The 18450-nt window shown below is 54.7% G+C and overlaps 1 protein-coding gene and 2 non-coding genes across 3 annotated transcripts; 2 read left to right on the forward strand and 1 right to left on the reverse strand.

Annotated features, from left to right (window-relative positions):
- The first annotated feature begins 5296 nt into the window (after window positions 1-5296).
- Window positions 5297-5368, forward strand: TRNAH-GUG (transfer RNA histidin (anticodon GUG)). The gene has a single exon. It is a non-coding gene; the product is annotated as a tRNA-His (tRNA).
- A 967-nt stretch (window positions 5369-6335) lies between these two features.
- Window positions 6336-6407, reverse strand: TRNAH-GUG (transfer RNA histidin (anticodon GUG)). Its single transcript has one exon. It is a non-coding gene; the product is annotated as a tRNA-His (tRNA).
- Window positions 6408-8265: 1858 nt separating this feature from the next.
- LOC130257499 (sodium/nucleoside cotransporter 2-like) lies at window positions 8266-18210 on the forward strand. The gene is given in 20 exon segments (XM_056500054.1): window positions 8266-8360; window positions 9150-9271; window positions 9859-9988; window positions 10174-10268; window positions 10593-10684; window positions 11069-11258; window positions 11569-11710; window positions 12459-12572; window positions 12938-13015; window positions 13328-13408; window positions 13749-13761; window positions 13764-13828; window positions 13966-14091; window positions 15264-15394; window positions 15594-15762; window positions 15956-16153; window positions 16607-16688; window positions 17155-17253; window positions 17693-17804; window positions 17897-18210. Coding segments are annotated over 18 exon segments (1980 nt in total). The 5' UTR covers window positions 8266-8360; window positions 9150-9271; window positions 9859-9919; the 3' UTR covers window positions 18021-18210.
- Window positions 18211-18450: the final 240 nt, after the last annotated feature.

The raw sequence follows: 18450 nt of genomic DNA on the forward strand, positions 1-18450 counted from the left end.
ATACAAGGTTTGAGGGAAATTTCCAAACAGCTGTTATATAAACTCTTTGATGTTATTTTTTTTTTCCCTGCAAAATCATTTTGTGTGGGCTCAAGTCCCAGAGAGCTGAATTATCCCCACTCAGCTCCCCTGGGAACAGGGGAATGAAGACACAGGAGCTTTCCTGTAGCAAAACCAGGATCATGACAGGAGAACCTCATGATAGATGCTGGTTTGGTGGCAACAGCTCTATTATATCATGCAGATTGCATGGCCTCATCCAGCCCCCACTTCCACAGCCTGGCAGCCAGGTGGCTGCTCTTGGTGCTTCAACCACAGCACAAATCCAGTCCCTTAATTTCTGACCCTCCACGGTGTTTTATTTGCCCCCGCTGAAGAGTTTGATCCTGCAAGGGCAAAGCAGCATCCAGCTGGGATAAAAATGCCTGAATCCCTTTTGTGAATGAATGAAGGAAGCAGGACCAGCTGCCAGAGATGGATCTGAATCAATAGGACGTGGTAAAGTGGAATTGATTGGAGCTGCCTGCACTCATCGATCTGAGGCTGAGCGAACTAAGGAGCTGGAGCATTTGCTTCATCAGAGCAGTGTGGTGGTGGGGGCCTGTGCTGTGGGGCTGGCAGGGGGCCTGAGTGCCCCAGGAAGAGGTTAATGGTGGGTTTGATTAATCCAGCTGCAACACTGTGCTCACACAGCTGGGCCCTTCTCCAGACAGACTCACTAAATTTGTGTTGCCTGTGGGGTGTGAACCACCCCTGGTATCCCCTTATATCTCTTAATAGGGCTGTCATCAGCCATCAGGAAGATGGGCTCAGTGCACAAGAGCAAAACAGTGGCCAGTCCTCCCACAGAGAGGGGATCAATTGCAATTGCCACCAGCCCAGTTTTTCTGAAAGGGCTGAAAGGCAGAAAATGAAGGTGAATTCAGAGATGAGTGCAAGAAGTGGAGAGGTGAGGGCTGGTAAGCTGCCTGGCAGCTCATGGTGGCCTGTTTTCTGCCCACAAAAATACACAGCACAAAGCTGGTTTAAGAGGTGGCTGTTGCAGGCCATAAATCCCTGCAGTGGGAGGAGGCTCCTGCTGTGCACAGACAAAGGCAGAGTGAGAGCTGGGACTGGCAGCTGGAATCAGGCAGGGCACACACAGACATGTGGCTGCATTTATTTAGAGCTACAGGGTGGCTGGTTCTCCCCTGGGAGACTTTCTTCACATTCTATCTTCAACTGGATGCTGGACACACAAGGAAAGAGCTCAGGAGGCTGCTCTGGGCTGTGCTCCCTGGGTTTTGGACAGGATAGCTTTAAAAAATCCCTGCTCCATACGTTTTGGGTACCATTTTCTTTGATTTCTGAGCACTGGAGACAGGCAAGGGCATCCAAAATATAACTGAGAAAAAAATCAGTCTGTTATATCCTGTTTTCTCTGGTGGCAGACTGGAAAACATCCCTTGAAATTCCAGCTTTGGAAGAACCAGGACCCACCTTGTGTGCTGTTGTGGGCTCATAAAGCCTCTGGAGAGCATCAGCTGAGCACTCATGTCAAGGAATGCTCAAGTTCTTCTCATTCAGTCCTTGGTGCATGTTTCATGAGCTACAACCACAGGATGGTTTGGGTTGGAAGAGACCTCAAAGCTCATCTCATTCCACCCCCTGCCACAGGCAGGGACACCTTCCACTAGACCAGGTTGCTCCACGACCCATCCAAGCTGGCCTGGGACACTCCTGGGATGGAGCAGCCACAGCTTCTCTGGGCAACCTGTGCTGAGGTCTCAACACCCTCTCAGCCAAGAATTTCTTCCCAATATCTCATAAAACCCTGCCCTCTGGCAGTAGGAAACCGTTTCCCCTTGTCTTGTTACTCCAGGCCTTTGGTTCTCCAGCTCTCTTTGAGCCCCTTTAGGCATTGGAAGGGGCTCTAAGGTCTCATTGGAGCCTTCTCTTCTCTTCTCCAGGTTACACCCTCCACTTCTCCCAGACTGTCTTCAGAGCAGAAGGGCTCCAGCCCTCAGAATGTCCTTGTGGGCCTAGAAGAGGATGGTGGGGACAGTCTGAGGTCAGGTTGATTGCAGTTGTCTCCCAGTTCAGATGTTTTGTCCTTCACTCCTAAAACCCACACAAACCTTCATCTTCAAATTGTCCCATCCCCAGAACCTTTCCCTGCTCTTGCTCCAGCATCCAGTTCTGCCCCGGTAGTGCCTATGGGTATGGGAATATGGGATGCTAGGCTCTGATTTCCTTAGGAAAGAAGGTGGGATTTCCACAGCAGAGCAATTTCCAAGTTGGATTACTGGCCTCTGAATAGCCAGAGGACAGTACTGGCCTGCACCACTGCTTTTCATCACCAGTAAAACACAGAGCAACTCCCCAGAGCACTGGCATCCATCCTGTCTCCCCAGCACCAGCGCTGCTCCTGTGGCTACTTTAGCAATCTGCAAGAAAAAGAGGAGGTGGTGGGGATTCATGTGCCTCCCATCTGCCTTCCTGAGGCTGGGAAAGGAGGCTGGGGCTGCCCCAGTGAGGGAACAGCTGCAGAGGCTGCTCGAGGGGCAGAGCAGCCAAGGCAGCATGCAGTGATGAATTGTGCTTGTCCCTGTGCCAGCTGCTAGATTTATATTTGTGCCACAGAGTGGCCATGTCTGGGTGCAGCAGCACTCTCAGTCTGGCTGCACTGGTGTTTTGACATTCCAGGCACCTTTAAAATCCCACTGAATGCAGCCCACAGGGATCAGAGGGCTCAGAGAAAAGACACTGAGGGACTGTGGGAAAGCAGAGGAGCCTGCCTGGAGCAACCATCCTGCCTGGCTGCTGGGTGCTGAGCATCCCATAGGGATTAGGTTACCCAGCAGACAGGTGGAGTCTCAATGCTCCCACAAGCTCATCTCTTTTCCTCCATGCTGTGCAAACACATCCTGGCAAGTCCAAACCATCTGGGCTAAAAATCATGTGGCAAAGGGCAGCTGGGGCCCTGACAACCTGTCAGGGTTTCCTTAGGAGTGCTGGTATCCCAGTTCTGTTGGGGAGGGCAGAAGGTTGTGCTGGGACAAGCCACCACTGCCAGCGATGGGTGGCAGCAGTTTCTTGCCTCCTTCTTCTCATCCACAGCAGAACCTTATCTCTGTGTCCTTTCACACCTTCCTGCTTCCTGCCACTTTGGCTGACTGTCCTGTGTGCTGCAGTGTTATCTCAGCCATGCCTGTTCCACCAGCTGAGGTCATTGTAATTCTGTCACCTCCCACATTCTAGAAACATCTGCCAAGCAGCCAAAGCACGAGCCCACAGTGTGCCAGGTGTGAGCAGTGCCCAGCAGCCACCCACCAACCCAACATGGGCTCTGCATGCTGCCAGGAGCTGGGATGGGCCATGGTGACACCAGCCTCAGGGGTCCCACTCTGCCTGCCCATGAGAATCCCCAGGGAGGAATCTCCTGATCATCCTGTGTGCAGGATGGCACATGGACATGGACATCCATGGACATCCATGGACAGCATGTCCTACCAGAGCATGCCCCACTATCTCCTGTGGGTCCCACCACACTGTCCTGACTCAACACAGCAGCTGTGTGTCCAGATTAACGTGGAGCTGGGTTTATCCCTTCCCCAGTGACATGGCCCAGCTCATGGCATTGTGCCAGTATGGAGGAAGGCACAAGAGACCAGGCAGAGTGCAGCACAGGACTTTTCCCCTTCACAAGCTTACAACATGGCATTCAGAGGTTGCAGTGCTCACCTGCACTTCTTCTACAGCTCAGCTACACCTGATTTGTGTCCTTGGTGCACTCAGGGGGATGATGATGGTGTCAAACTCCTTGGGCATGGGAGAACCATGTATCTCCTTCCAATGCCACTGCACCTGCTTTGTTCCAGCATAAGGACACGGATGGTGACAGGGTTGGACACAGGTGAACAAGAGCAGTATCCCTGCAGCACCATGAGAGGCATGGACTGGGATCCTGGTGCATGGTCCACAGTGGGAGAAAGGTGGGACTGGAACAGGACACCTGGACACTCAGGTCATTCAGATACCCCTTCACCATCTCCTGGTCAGCCAGTGTGACATGGGAGAGCATCTCCAACTGCAAAGGATCCCACCATTGCTGAGGGACCATGGTGCACACCAGCAAACTGCTGAGGACAGGACAAGCTGGGCATAGACAAAGGGAGGACACAAAAAACCATTCTGTCTTCCTCCACTGCTCTGAGCTCTTTGGGCCAGTTATGAGCAAGATGAGCTCAGAGTGGCAGGAGCAATTACTTCACAGAGTCATCAAGGCACGCAGGGTATTTCTCCAGCTTGCCCCAAGCCTCATGCAGACTGTTTTAGATTTAGGATTTTCTAGCTGCAGCACCAGGACGGATGGGGTGCAGGGACACGGCCAGAACGGTTGTAGGAATCCCCTGCCACTCCCTGTACTCCTTCCCGTAGGAGGTGCATATGTGTGACAAGCGATGAACTCATCCCATAGGAAGTTTCTACAACCAGCTCTTCAGAAAGAATGAGTCTGCAAGAATGCTGCAATCCCTCTAAAATATTTTATGTCAAGAAATCTTTTTGATCCCAGGTGTTTGGAATTCTTTGCATATGTGTGAAAACGAAAGAACATTTAATACTGGCAACAGGAAGGCAGCAGCAGTGATGAACAGAGTCATTATCGGTATGTGCTTGAGCAGGAGAAATAAGGAGTCCGGCACAGACTGATACCTGGTGCTGTTTCAGGGGCATAAAATCTTTATTCTCTGTCTTCTTCTCCCATCCCTCTGTGCCCAGTCGTTCATTAATCCTGCAGTTGGGAGAAACTTCACTCCCCGAGAAATACGCAGGGGAGCAAGAGGTGAGGTTCCAGCTCGGGTTCCATGCCCTAGGATACAGAGGGCTGGGAGGAGGGGAAGGGTTAGAGCAGGGAGCTGGGCCGAGGATTAAGGTGAGGGGTGAACGCCGCAGCTGGTGTCAGACACAGAGCGAGACTCGGGGCTGGGGCCGTGAGAACAGCGGGGCCGCGTCCCGGGATGGGAGCCCGGCTCGGGCGCAGGGCGGGCTCCCAGCCCGGGGCACATCAGTGTGATCGGGGAGCAGGGGAGGGCTCCCAGCCCGGGGCACATCACTGTGATCGGGGAGCAGGGGAGGGCTCCCAGCCCGGTTCACATCACCGCGAGCAGGGAGCACGGCCCGCAGCTCCGGCGCTGCCCCGTGGAGCGCTCGCAGGGCAGAGCAGGAGCAGCCGCCGGCCCCGCCCGCCACACGTCACCAGCCGCAGCTCCAAGAGCTGCCGCGGCGCCCCGCGCACGCAGAGCCTCGGTAGCGCGCCGTGATCGTATAGTGGTTAGTACTCTGCGTTGTGGCCGCAGCAACCTCGGTTCGAATCCGAGTCACGGCATCGCCCGGCGGTACCACGGCATACGGGCTCCGCTTTTTGCCGTTTCCTCCCCGCCCGCGGCCGTTCGTGTTTTGTCTCGTCGCTCCGATATTTCGCTTTTCTTTCTTTTTTTCTGCCGGTTCCCGGCGGGGTCGCGGGGCCGGGCCGAGCTGGGCTCGCCCAGCGCGGGGGGTACGCGGGCGCCGGGGACAGAAGGAACAGAGGGACAGAAAACAATAAAATAAAAGTAGAGATAATAAATAAAATCATAAAATTAAATTTTAAAATAGACCGAGAGGAGAGGAGAGGAGAGGAGAGGAGAGGAGAGGAGAGGAGAGGAGAGGAGAGGAGAGGAGAGGAGAGGAGAGGAGAGGAGAGGAGAGGAGAGGAGAGGATGAGGTAGAAAGAGTAAAATTAAAACAAAAATAGAATTTAAAAATTAAGTTAAAACATGAACATAAAATAGAAAAATAAAATATAATAAAAATGGTACCAATTAAATAATAATAAAAAATAATACTGATTAAGATTAAGTAAAATATAAGTAAATATAATAAAATAACTCACTAATTAAATTTAAAATAATAGAAAATGGACTATTAAAATAAAAATTAAATATAAAAATAAAATATAATGGAAAAATAGAAAACATAGAAAAATATAATAGAAAAACGGAAAATAACATTTGATGACATAAAGGTAAATAAATAATTAAAATTTAAAAATAGAATAGAATAAATTAAAGAAAACATTATTATCAGAATAAAGCAAAGTAAAAATAAAATGCTAAAATGAAAATTAAGTCACATTAAACAGATAAAATTAAGTAGAATTAAATGAAAATAAATGATCTAAATAAAAAGTTAAAATACATATCTTATATTAAAAAAGTAAAATTAATGAGAGAACAAGGAAATTAAATGACGAAACAAAGCAATGAGGAGCGGCGGCAAAAGCGGAGCCCGTATGCCGTGGTACCGCCGGGCGATGCCGTGACTCGGATTCGAACCGAGGTTGCTGCGGCCACAACGCAGAGTACTAACCACTATACGATCACGGCGCGCTACCAGGACCCTGCCCCGCCTGCCGCGCACAGCGGCCCTTGGAGCTGCGGCTGGTGACGTCACTGCCTCTGCTGCCCCTGTGATAATTAATAAAAGATTCGTGTTCATCATACAAGAATTGGTGTTTGTATAAACCAGAATAGTCAGGTCTAAAGTGAAGCATGACACTAGAGAAAGGAAAATATATGATTAAATCATCCTGTTTTAAATCCCCCCGGTATGAATATTGTGTTTTCTAAATAAGTTGTATCTACCAGCAGTTTGTTAAATCAGACTTTTCAATAGCCCGATGGATTTTGTAAAAGCGGACTTCCTGCCTCTGTTTGATCAATGACTGCCTATCTACAAAGACCAGAACTTCCCGATTTCTGCGGGTTCTATCTATCAAGACCAGATGGTTATCTATGAGGCCGACTCCCAGAGGCTTTACACGGATGTTTATTTCGGCCAACACTGCTTGCCTGGCAAAATTATGACAGCAAAAACCTAAAAAATATTAATTACAACAAGAGACCTTCCTATAAAGAGAAGCTGCAAACTAAGAGCGCGGGGTGGGCGGTGACCCCCTCATCACCTTTTCCCCAGCGCTGCGTTTCTCTATCTATATAAAATAAAGCAATCTAAATCTTGCTGAAAATTTTAGAAAAATGCTGAAAAATTCGAGACTTTTTGTTTCTCATTTATCACACCCGTGAGTGTTTCAGGGGCGGCCCCGCGCGGCGCTGGGGGACTCGCCCAGGGCAGTGACACCAGCGCGGCACCGCGGTTGTCACGCTGTCCCCGTGTGTCACCACACACTGACCACAATCTCCCCACCCAGCCCTGGGCGGCTTTAGGGGCGGGACTGGCCGCAATCCAGCGGGAGAAGGTGCGGGAATGGGCGGAGAGCGGTTTGTTTACGGGCAGCGGGCGGCACGTGTGTGCCCGAGGGCTCCGCGCTGTCATTAATCACCAAAGTCTGAAATCTGAGCCCTCTGCCAGCCCGGCTCCCATCCTCGGAGCCGCATCGCCGCTCCCTGTGCAAACACCGAGCGGGAGCGACCGGGGCAGGGCACAGATCTGGGCAGCCCATTCCCGTCACCCCGAGTGAAAAAGTGCTTTTAACACTCAGTTAAAGCAAGCCGACGTTTTTGTTGGCTTCCACCCCGCCCTTCTCAGCGACCAGGGGACACGACTTAATGCCACCGAAGCTTTGGAGGCCACGTGTGCCCCACTCTGGTTTTCTTTGGGAAGCATTTCCTGAGGGAGGGGAGGGAGTAAAAGTTTGATTTCTGCTTTCAGTATCTCTCCTCAAGGCTCGTTTTGCTTGGGGGAAAAGTCTCCCGGCTGACCATTCTTTATACGGCACGGTGCCCTGCCTGGCACCAGCGCTGGGCTCCCCTCACGGCCGGTGTGACCCGGGAGGAGCCGGGGCAGCCCGGGAGGAGCCGGGGCAGCGGCCCCGGGAGGAGCCGGGGCAGCTCGGGAGGAGCCGGGGCAGTGACCCCGGGAGGAGCCGGGGCAGCTCGGGAGGAGCCGGGGCAGTGACCCCGGGAGGAGCCGGGGCAGCTCGGGAGGAGCCGGGGCAGTGACCCCGGGAGGAGCCGGGGCAGCTCGGGAGGAGCCGGGGCAGTGACCCCGGGAGGAGCCGGGGCAGCCCGGGGGGAGCCGGGGCAGCGGCCCCGGGAGGAGCCGGGGCAGCTCGGGAGGAGCCGGGGCAGCTCGGGGGGAGCCGGGGCAGCGGCCCCGGGAGGAGCCGGGGCAGCCCGGGGGGAGCCGGGGCAGCGGCCCCGGGAGGAGCCGGGGCAGCTCGGGAGGAGCCGGGGCGGTGACCCCGGGAGGAGCCGGGGCAGCTCGGGAGGAGCCGGGGCGGCCCCGGCCCCGCAGTGCCCAGCCCAGCTCTTTGGACCGAGCTGTTAATGGGTAACCGGGCTCTGGACCGGCGGCTGCGGGGCCAGCAGGGCTGGCGGGTGAGTGCGGGGGGACGGCGGGTGGTGCCAGGGCAGAGGAGCCGTGGGGACACGGAGGACACGAGGCCACCGGGGCTGTGAGAGTGTGGGGTGCAGGGGCACAGGACAGACGGTCCTGTGGCCACACTGCTGCAGAGGCTGCAGGAGATAGGGAACAGGAGAGCACGGGGACACAGGTACACGGGGGGCACTGGGGGCACCCCTGCGCTCCCTCCCTCGTTGCCCACCTGTCCATGTCCCTGAGCGGACGGCAGCCGTGAGGCTGCAGCAAAACAAGAGATTTTGGGGACAAGGAGGTGGGATCAGCCCTAGGAGGCACCGAGCCTGAGATGGGGGCACAGCCAGGAGCCTGGAGTGTCCTGGAACTCCCGGGATCCTGGAGGGGTCACTGAGAGCAGAGGGGTGCTGGGGAGTGTCCTTGAAGTGCAGGTGGCCTTGGGGAGGGGGGTCCTCCTGATCTCTGCCAGAGTCCTGGAGACACATCTGTGAGCAGCAGGAGCACCAGTGATGCCGGAGGCCCTGGAGGGGCTGTGAGCTCCTGGGTCACACCCTGGTCCTGGCTCCTGCCCTGCTGCTGAGGAGCCATGAACCCAGCACACCCCAGGGGTCCCCGTGGTGGCTCTGCCGACCTGTGGAGCCCTGGCCACACCAGCTTCAGCTGCTATGAGATCCCACCATGAGGGGGGTGTTCTCCAAAGCTCCCCACCTTCACCTGTTGCATTTGGGGCTGAGTCTTTCCCTTCAGGGACACTGTGACAAGTTACCAGTGACCCTGTAATCTCCACACAGACCTCTACAGTTCTCCTCAAAGCAAAGACAACATCCTTCTGCCTCTGTCCTTACACAGAAGTGCTGCTACTGTTGGATCACTGCCTTGCCTGCGACTCTGCTCTTCCCTCATCCTCTTGCAGGTAGAGGAACTGGGAGGGTGTACAATGGGATGCTGCTCCAAGGGTTCCTGCCCTGGCATAACACTGGTTCTTCTGGCTTTGCTGGACCAGTTCTCCCAGCATGATTCTCCTTTAGAATCTTTTCTCTATGCAAACTACCAGTCATTCCTACCCCTCATCCCTTCACTGTGTTAATTATCAGCATGAAAATTATCACCCCTCATCTTACTTGGTTGTACAAAGACCTTTTGATGAGGAAGGATACTGTTTGAAAAATCTCTCTTGCAAAGGAGCTTACAGAGGCTGGTGGACACTGTCACCAACTTGGAGGAGGAGTACCAGTGCTCTCTGCTGCATGTAGTCCTCTCATATAATTCCTTGGAAGCACAGGAGAGTAAAGACCTCTCCACAGTTACAGGAGAACAAGGAATTCAGCACACCAGCACCATGGCCTGAGGACCCCATAGGGATGGTCCATTGATGTGCTGGGGCAAGACCTGCTCTGAATTACTGACTGTGAGGGGCATTCACCTCTCAGAAACCCAAAACTGAAGAGCAGAGTGGGACATTTGAGCTTCCCAGAGGTGATCCCCTCTTTCTCTCCCCAGCTAGCATAAGGCCCTCCTAGTGCTGTTTCCCATATGCACTGAAGCAAATGAGCTTCTGGAGATGGAAGGAAACCAGATAACCCTGGACAGCCTTGAGAAGGGCACAGATAACCCAGCTTTCAGCTTCGAGGTAAGGTCCTCTTCCCTTCCCCTTCCCCTTCCCCTTCCCCTTCCCCTTCCCCTTCCCCTTCCCCTTCCCCTTCCCCTTCCCCTTCCCCTTCCCCTTCCCCTTCCCCTTCCCCTTCCCCTTCCCCTTCCCCTTCCCCTTCCCTTCCCATTGGGGTACAGGGTGCTCCAGTTAATTATGTTTTCCAGGGAGAGAAGAGACACTATGAGGAATGTGGTGATCCATACAGTGAGAGCCAAGAGGAGAGAAGAGAAGGGGAAGGGAGATTCTCCTCCTACTGCAGGTGTGACAATCTGCACAGATGTGGGAGCCATGCAGAGACAGACCTGATTTGGGAGCAGAGCAGGGTGGTGCTGAGCCCAGTGTCTGACTGTGGCCTTGCAGGGTGCAGACAGGTCTCTGTTCCCCAGAGCAGGTGGTGGTGAACGTGCTGGGGCTTCTCACCATGGGCACCTGCACCACCTCCTGCTACTGCAAGTGGCAGCAGGAGCCATGGTCACGGCCTGGCTCTGGTGGCTTGGCTGCAGTTGGAGTGCTTGGCTTGCCTTGGGCTGACCTTCCATGTCCATCCTACATCTCTCATGTCTCTGATTGTTGTTCTCCCCAGGAAGGTCTTGCAGCCAGCATCCAAGGCAAAGCATTTCTGCAAGGCTCATGCCAAGGTGTTGAGAAGAGTCATCCTGGGGCTCCTTGGAGTAGGTGAGGACATTCTGTCACTGAGACTCCACATCCCCTCCCCTTTGGCTGGCTGTGCCTCCAGACTTCACTTGTTGAACACTGCCAAGTGTGTGAAGGTTGTATCCTCTCCCAGCAGCCTCGCTGCCCCCTCTCATCCCACCACTGCTGCCCAGTTCTGTCCTCACCCATCTGTCCCCTGCCCTTCCTCCACCTACCCAGAGTGTTTACTGTGCCCCTTCTGCTCCCTGCTGGGGTGCTGCTCTTAAGGTCTCACACAAAGATAGATCCTCAAGGGTGGCCAGGGAAGGACATTGGGAGGAAATGAATCTCCTGGTTGGTCCCAGAGAGTTATGAACCCCTAATCCTAGAGCCCTGATGTTTCTGACTCCCAATGTGCCTTTCCAGCCTACCTGTGCTACTTCATTGTGGCCTGTTACCTCAACTTCCAGCGAGCCCTTGCCCTGGTGGTCATCACTGCCGTGGTTGCCTTCTTCATCTGCTGGGGCATCTTCAAGAAGCACTGTGGAGCAAAGGTTCTGCTCCTCCTCCACCCCATTGGGAAGTGCTTCCAGAAGTCCTGGCGGTGGCTGAAATGGTGAGTCAGGAGAAGGCAGGGCCAGGTCCCTCCCATGGCTCTGCCAGCACAGCCACAGCTGATGGCACCAGGCTGTGCTCTACTGCCACGCTGCCACCTCACTAATGGAACCACCTAAAAGCCATTGCAGAAATGTGCTGCTGCTCTGCCTCAGTAGCATGATGGCTATTCACACTGGGCCTGAGCCCCATGTTTCTGCAGATACATGGACCTTCCAGTGGCAATTCCATCACAATCAGCTCCTGCCCTCCATGAGCTTCTCTCCCCATGGGGACATTGTCTTGCTGACAGTCTGGGGTTTCCTCTGCAGGCTCCTGTGGGTTGCCCTCCTGGTAGGCCTGATTGTGTGGCTGGTTTTGGACACTGGCAGAAACCCAGAGCAGCTCATCTCATTAGGTGGCTTCTGCTTTTTGGTGCTGTTCCTGTTTGCCTGCTCCAAGCACCACGGTGCGGTACGTGTTCCAGGTGGGACTTGACCATCAGTCCCCTCACAGGAGGTGCTCCCCTCTCTCCACCCAGCACTGGAGAACAAGCACTTCATCCCCCCCAGCATCTCCTTCTCTGGAGGAAGCAGAGCTGGGCAGAGCTTGGGGAGCTGATCTGGTTGGGTGGATAGACCCCAAAGCCACCTCACTGCTCTTCCTTCCATTGCTCTTCTTCCCACTTCCCAAGCCAGGGCTCCCTGCAGTGCCTCTGTCCTGTTTTCTGCCATGTCCCTCATAGTGGGTCAGACCCAGAAACCCAGCACCAGACCCACACCTGGGCTTCAGGTGCCTTGGGAGCCTTGGTCAGAAGTGATTAAAGTCCTGGTGGCTTTCAGCCCAAACTGCTGCACTGCTTTGGCCAGTTGTTCCATCCTGCTCCTCCAAGGGGTTATTGAACAGACACTTTTCAGTCTAGCAGGTCTGTGCTGCCAATCATCATAAGGTCTCTGTGTTTGTATCCCAGGTCAGCCTGGCAGGTTATGTTCCAGCCAATTCCAGAGTCTCACCCATGTCTCTCACCAGAGTCTCATTTCTGGCTCTGTCACCAACCCACCTTTGTTGGTTTCTGTGACACTTTTTTGGTCTCCCCATGATCTTCACCCTGGGGCAGTGTGTAGTGTTTGCCATGTGCTGCTGTTGCAGCAGCTGGAAACCAGAGGGGAAAGCCTGTAGGCCTTGAAAACATTTCAGCTCCTGTTCTGCTTTTTGTCCCCAGGTGTCCTGGAGAGCTGTTTTCTGGGGTCTGGGTTTGGAGTTCTTATTCGGACTCTTTGTCCTCCGAACAACTCCTGGCACCAAAGCTTTCCAGTGGCTGGGAGACCAGATCCAGGTACTGCATGTGCTGTCCCATCCTGTGTTTGTCCCCTGAGATTAACAGGAAAAGCAGAGTGTGGCATGGGGAGGGGACATGGCAGGGATTGCATCTCACAAACACTTTTGTTTGGGACTGGGGGGAAGCCAGCTCTTCCCTGGTTTTCTGCAGCAGCCCAGAGCCCTTGTTGTGCTCTCCCTTCCAGGCTGTAGCAGAGCCCTGTGGCTTTGGGACACCCCACCAGTATCCCCATCTTAGGTCTCCCAGGGTCATTCTCTGGTGTGCAGTGAAGGGAGCTGTGGGACTGGGGGCACAGCCCCTCACCAGGCAGAAATATCAGGGATGGAGATCTCTGTCCTACTGTGTAACTTCTTCCCTTGCAGTACTTCCTGGGCTACACCACAGCTGGCTCCAGCTTTGTCTTTGGGAACACACTCATTGAAGAAGTCTTTGCCTTCCAGGTCAGCCAAGGAATGGGGCATGGGGAGGTTTTATTCTGGTCTGCCTCTTTGCTGGGTCCTGGACAGCCCAGAGCTAAATGCAGCCAGATCTGCTGCAGCAGAGCTCAGCCATCTCAGAGATGGATTTCCCTCAGCTATGTATCCACCTGTGGACTTCCTCAGTGCCATGGAGGATTCACACTGGTCCTGTCCCTCTGCCAGTGTTGTGGCACCCCAGTAGTGAGGGCTGGCTGTGCAGTACCCCTCCATGCCCAGCCTGGTGCCAAGATGTGTGGCTCAGCTCTCCTTTAACCCTCTGTGCCTTGCCTGCAGACCCTGCCCATCATTGTTTTCTTCAGCTGTGTGATGTCCATCCTCTACTACCTTGGTGTCATGCAGTGGCTTATCCTCAAGGTAAGGCCTCACTCCTAAATCTGGGATGACACTGGAAAGGAGAAGAACCTGTTGGGTTCTCTGTGTACTACTGTCAGCTGAGAGGTGTCCCAGGAAAATTGTCATGGTACTAATTTGGGGTGATTTGTCCTACTTGAAAGACCAGATACACCCCCTGTCTTTCTACTGTGTCCTTCTCAGAAAGCTGAAGTACCTGAACCCTGGAGCTGATGTTTCCACCCGGTCTGGGGGTGCTTCCCAGGATCACCTCCATGCAGGGGCCAAACAGTGCCTGGCTTCATGGGGATAGTGGCAGGGTGCCAGGAGTCTCTGTCAACACAGTGGCCTTGTTTTTTCCCAGATCTCCTGGCTGCTCAAGTCTCCATGGGCACCAGTCCCACTGAGACTCTCAGTGTGGCAGGGAACATTTTTGTGGGACAGGTAAGGTCCTGGGCAGCAGATCCAGCTACTCAGTGCTTGCAGCTGAGCCTGCCCTGGAGAAAGGGTCTTGCTCCTCCCTGTGAGCCCTGTGGCCCCGTGTGGCCCCTCCCCAAGGACAGCAGTTTTGTGTCCCACAGACGGAAGCCCCGCTGCTGATCCGCCCGTACCTGGCAGACATGACCCGGTCAGAGATCCATGCTGTGATGACTGGGGGCTTCTCCACCATCGCAGGCAGCGTGATGGGTGCCTACATATCCTTTGGGGTGAGTGCACCAGCACTTGTTTCCACATGCTCCCTGCTACAGGGTACTGACATGCAGAACTAGGACTTGAGGGTGAGAGAAGACCCCCAGCAGGTGCCTCATGCTCTCCTTCCATAAGCAGGATGAGAGCAGGGTGTCCAGACTCACCTTGTCCCAAAGACACCCAAAGACATCCAGCCCCACCTTTTCTGTCCTGGCCAGCACCCTAGAGCCGTGCCAGGTAGAAGGCAATGCTATGGGACCCTTACCATGGTCCCTGCACAGAAAGGAGTGCAAATCCCTCAGAATCATGAGATAATATAGCCTGAAAAGACACTCTGGGGTGGGTCCCTGATCCACTCTCCTGCCAACTGAGGTTATGGCAACTGAGGGGATGCCCAGGACTTTGTCCAGATTCATGGTGAACATCCCATGGATGGAGATCTCCCCCAACCTGTCTGGTTTCCCCCAGAGGTGCCTCAGACACAAGAAACAATTTTTCCTTATATCCAACTGGAACTGTGCCTGTGATTCCACCTTTTCACTGGCTATCACTGAGCAGTGTCTCCCCTCCAGCCCCCTTTTATAGAAGCAGCAATACCCATCTCCCTCTCTCCCTTTTCTCCCAACAGAGCAATCCCTGCTCCTCCAGCATTGCCTGGGCACTTCTGGCACCAAGCCCCCAGGAATGCCCTCTCCAGTTCATCAGAACTCTGAATAAACCTTCCCCTTAACCTGCTGTCTGAGCTCCTGCTATTTAAACATTAATTAGTCTCCTTAAATGGGGAACCAAAGGTGGAAGGTCAGAGAAATGAGATGTTGCCAGGGAGTGGGTGAGGCTGGGAGCTTGGCCCTTGGTCAGCAGGTAGAAGTTATCAGTGTTATCCAACCTACTGCTCTGATACTGGTAAAAAGGGACAAGGAAGAGAAAAGAACCATTATGATTAAGTCAAACAGCAGGAGAGATTAATATCACCAAGGCTACAATCGCTGCAGCTCCAGCAATCACCTCCATCCAGGCAAGCTGCCCCATGTGCATGGCTGCTTAGATGGGAAAACCAGCCAGTCTGAGCAAGTGGAGAGCCCTCAGGTGCTCTGAGTGTCACTGGCTGATGCCAGCCACGTGCTGTGTGCCCTGGGGTGGCGGGTCAGGGGGCACAGAGGTGCCTATGCCTCGGGTCTGTCTGTTGCAGATTGATGCGGCATCGCTGATCGCAGCTTCTGTGATGGCTGCGCCCTGCGCCCTCGCCATGGCCAAGCTTGTCTACCCTGAGGTGGAGGAGTCCAAGTTCAAGGGCAAAGCAAACATCCGCCTCTCCAGCGGGTGAGTGAGAGGGGCAGTGAGTGGGGCTGCACGTGTCCTTCTATGCAGGGAAGCTGTGGGGGCGCTTTGGGGCACAAGGGACACTGCGGGTGGCCCAAGGCTGGGAGAGCCTGCGTGTGCACACATCCATGGAGTGGGTGCTGGCCTGGCATGGGGGGTGCCCGGCCAGAGGAGGACACTGGGGTCTTTTTCTGTGCAGTGAAGAGCAGAACATCCTGGAAGCTGCCAGCAACGGGGCTGCCGCCTCCGTGGGGCTCGTGGCCAACATTGCAGCCAACCTCATCGCCTTCCTGGCCGTGCTGGAGTTCATCAACGCTGCCCTCCGCTGGCTCGGAGACATGGTGGACATCAAGGATCTTTCCTTCCAGGTATCCCAAAGTGCAGAGCCATGGTTTGAGCTGCCAGATCCTGTATCCCCCACCCATCCCCACCTTTGCCTGCTGCCTCAGTGGGCTGCTGAGACCCTTGCTGGGTTTTTGGCAAATGCTGGCAGTGGATGTCCAGTCTGGGGGCTGTGCAGGTCAGCTGTGAGTTGTTCCCTTCTGGGATTGCTTTTCCCAGGTGATCTGCTCCTATGTCCTCATGCCTGTGGCCTTTCTCATGGGGGCAGACTGGGCAGACTCACCGGTGGTGGCTGAGCTCCTGGGGATCAAGATCTTCCTGAACGAGTTTGTGGCGTACCAGCAGCTGGCCACCTACAAGAAGAACCGTCTGATGGGCCTGGAGGAGTGGGATGGGAACCGGAAGCAGTGGATATCTGTGAGGAGCCCCTGCCACCCTGCTGGGCACAGGGCAGGGATAGAGCCAGCTGGAATGGGACCTGGCAGGCAGAGGATCATAGAACCATTTAGTTTGGAAAAGTCCTCTAAGATCATTGAACCAGGATGATGGTGCTGGGAGTGGGAGGCCACCTATGTCCAGCTAGACTTGGATGTTTGCTAATGGCTGGGTGTGGGAGGAAGGAGTCAGTGAAGCCCTTTCCCATTTATCCTGCTCCTTGATGGTGCTACAGGGCCCCTTGTCCCCCCAGCCCAGCCTCTTCCAGGGAGACCCCTCATCCTTGCTCCCAAAAATAGCTGACGGAGAAGGGGTTGGGGTGGGGAACTTACCTCTGTCATGTCTATCTGGGAGGTTCAGTATGGTGCTCAGCTCTGAATGCTCTGGGGCTGCTCCTGGGCAGAGGTGACCATCCCCTGCTGCTGTGCCCTCCAGGAGCGAGCCGAGAGCATCACCACCTTTGCCCTCTGTGGATTTGCCAACCTCAGCTCCATTGGCATCACTCTGGGAGGCCTGGGTGAGTGTCACCTATGTCCTGAGTGCCTGGGCACTCAGAAAGTGGAGTCCTGGGTCAGGGAGCGAGAGCTCCCTGAGGAGGAATTTGCTGCCCTCAAGCCTCTATGCTTGGTCTCTGCCAGATAAAAAACAACATTTGCATGGGGTGACCAGGATAATTTTGCACTGCACCCATGGGCAAGAGCACATGCATGTCCCCTCAAGGCTCCATCCACAGGGGAAGGAGCAGAGAGACTCCAATGCTGGGAGTGCTCAGGACTCCCATGGGTGCAGGGTGGGCACGGGCAGACAGCACACTGGGTGCTGGCTGGGATCACCACATCCTCCAGACAGCAGGAGTTGGGGTGGGCAGGGCACTGTGTGGCAGAGCCAGCTCAGGGCTGAGGACATGTCCCTGTCTGTCCCCCACCCAGCAGAGAGCCAGAGCAAGGATGTGACTCACCCCACTGTCTGTTTTGTCCCCACAGCTTCCATGGTGCCCCAGCGCAAGAGTGACTTGGCTTCCGTGGTGCTGCGCGCCCTGCTCACTGGCATCTGTGTCTCCATGCTCAATGCCTGCCTGGCAGGTAGATCTCTGCCCACTGCCAGCAGGGCCAGAGAGATCCAGGGAGGGACAGGCACAGGGCTGAAGACCCCCTAAAAGCAGCCTGCAGGGATGGAGCTGGCTGGCCTGTTCCCCCATGGCTCTGCCAGAGCCTTCAAACCCTGCTCTCCACTCATGGCTCTGCCAAGGGCAGCCCAAGCCCAACAGCTCTCCTGGAGCCTCTCATCCTCCTCTGGGCTGGAACATTTCAAGGGAAACTTTTGGAGTATTGCAAGGAGCTCCCTGAAGTCCTGGGGGGGAGGTGGGATGGCTTGTGGGACCTGCAGAGTCCCAAGTACAGGATTGCAAGTAAGTATAGTCAGGGTGTGGGACTTGTGAGCAGGCATGGGGTACAGGACTCACAGCTTGCTTGGGGTGTGCAATTTGGATCTTAAGTCCCAACAGGAGCCCTTGTTCCCCAGGTCTCCTCCATGTGCCAACACAGGTGGGTGACTGTGCAACGTTCTTCAGTACTGCCAACTTCAGCTCGACCAGCTACACTATGTACACCTGCTGTAAGCAGCTCTTTGCAAGGTGGGTGTGAAGGCCCCACAGCCATCTGGTCCTGCCTAAGGGCTCAGGTGGTGGGGCAGCAGCTTGTCCTGACCCTGTGTCTCTCCCTCCAGCTCGGTGCTCCAGAATGGGAGTGTCTCCTTCCAGGGATCCTGGGCTGAGCAGGAAAACAGTGGGCTGTGGCTCACAGAGTGCTGTGTGCACTACAACCACACATCCTGTGCAGGGACAATCTAGAACTGGGGGAACACCAGGGCCTACAAGGCCTATCCCCAAAGGTAGAAAAAACCCCAACAGAAACCTGAGCATTTGGTCTTCTCCACTCCAGTGCTGACGGACAGCTGTGTGCACCTTGCAACCTGCAGCCTTAGGGGCTGGCCCTGTGCACACAAGGGAGCAGCTCCCAAATAAATTATATCAACCCTTGTGTGCTTGCACTCAGACCCCTTCTGGCCCGACTATGGCTGTCCCACACAGGACAAGGTCTTTTACTGGGGCTGCACCCCATGCCCACTGCAGACCTTGCAAGCTGAGCCTTTGTCTGCTGCCAGCCTTAGGCTCTGGCCCCAGCCCTCCTCTTCTCCTCCACTGGGCATTTTTGGGGTAAAGCCAGTGCTTGAAGATGTTTCCTTCCCCCAAACACAAAGCCAACACATCCCACTGTACT

The sequence above is a fragment of the Oenanthe melanoleuca genome, chromosome 10 (assembly GCF_029582105.1).
Source record: "Oenanthe melanoleuca isolate GR-GAL-2019-014 chromosome 10, OMel1.0, whole genome shotgun sequence".
Lineage (NCBI taxonomy): Eukaryota > Metazoa > Chordata > Aves > Passeriformes > Muscicapidae > Oenanthe > Oenanthe melanoleuca.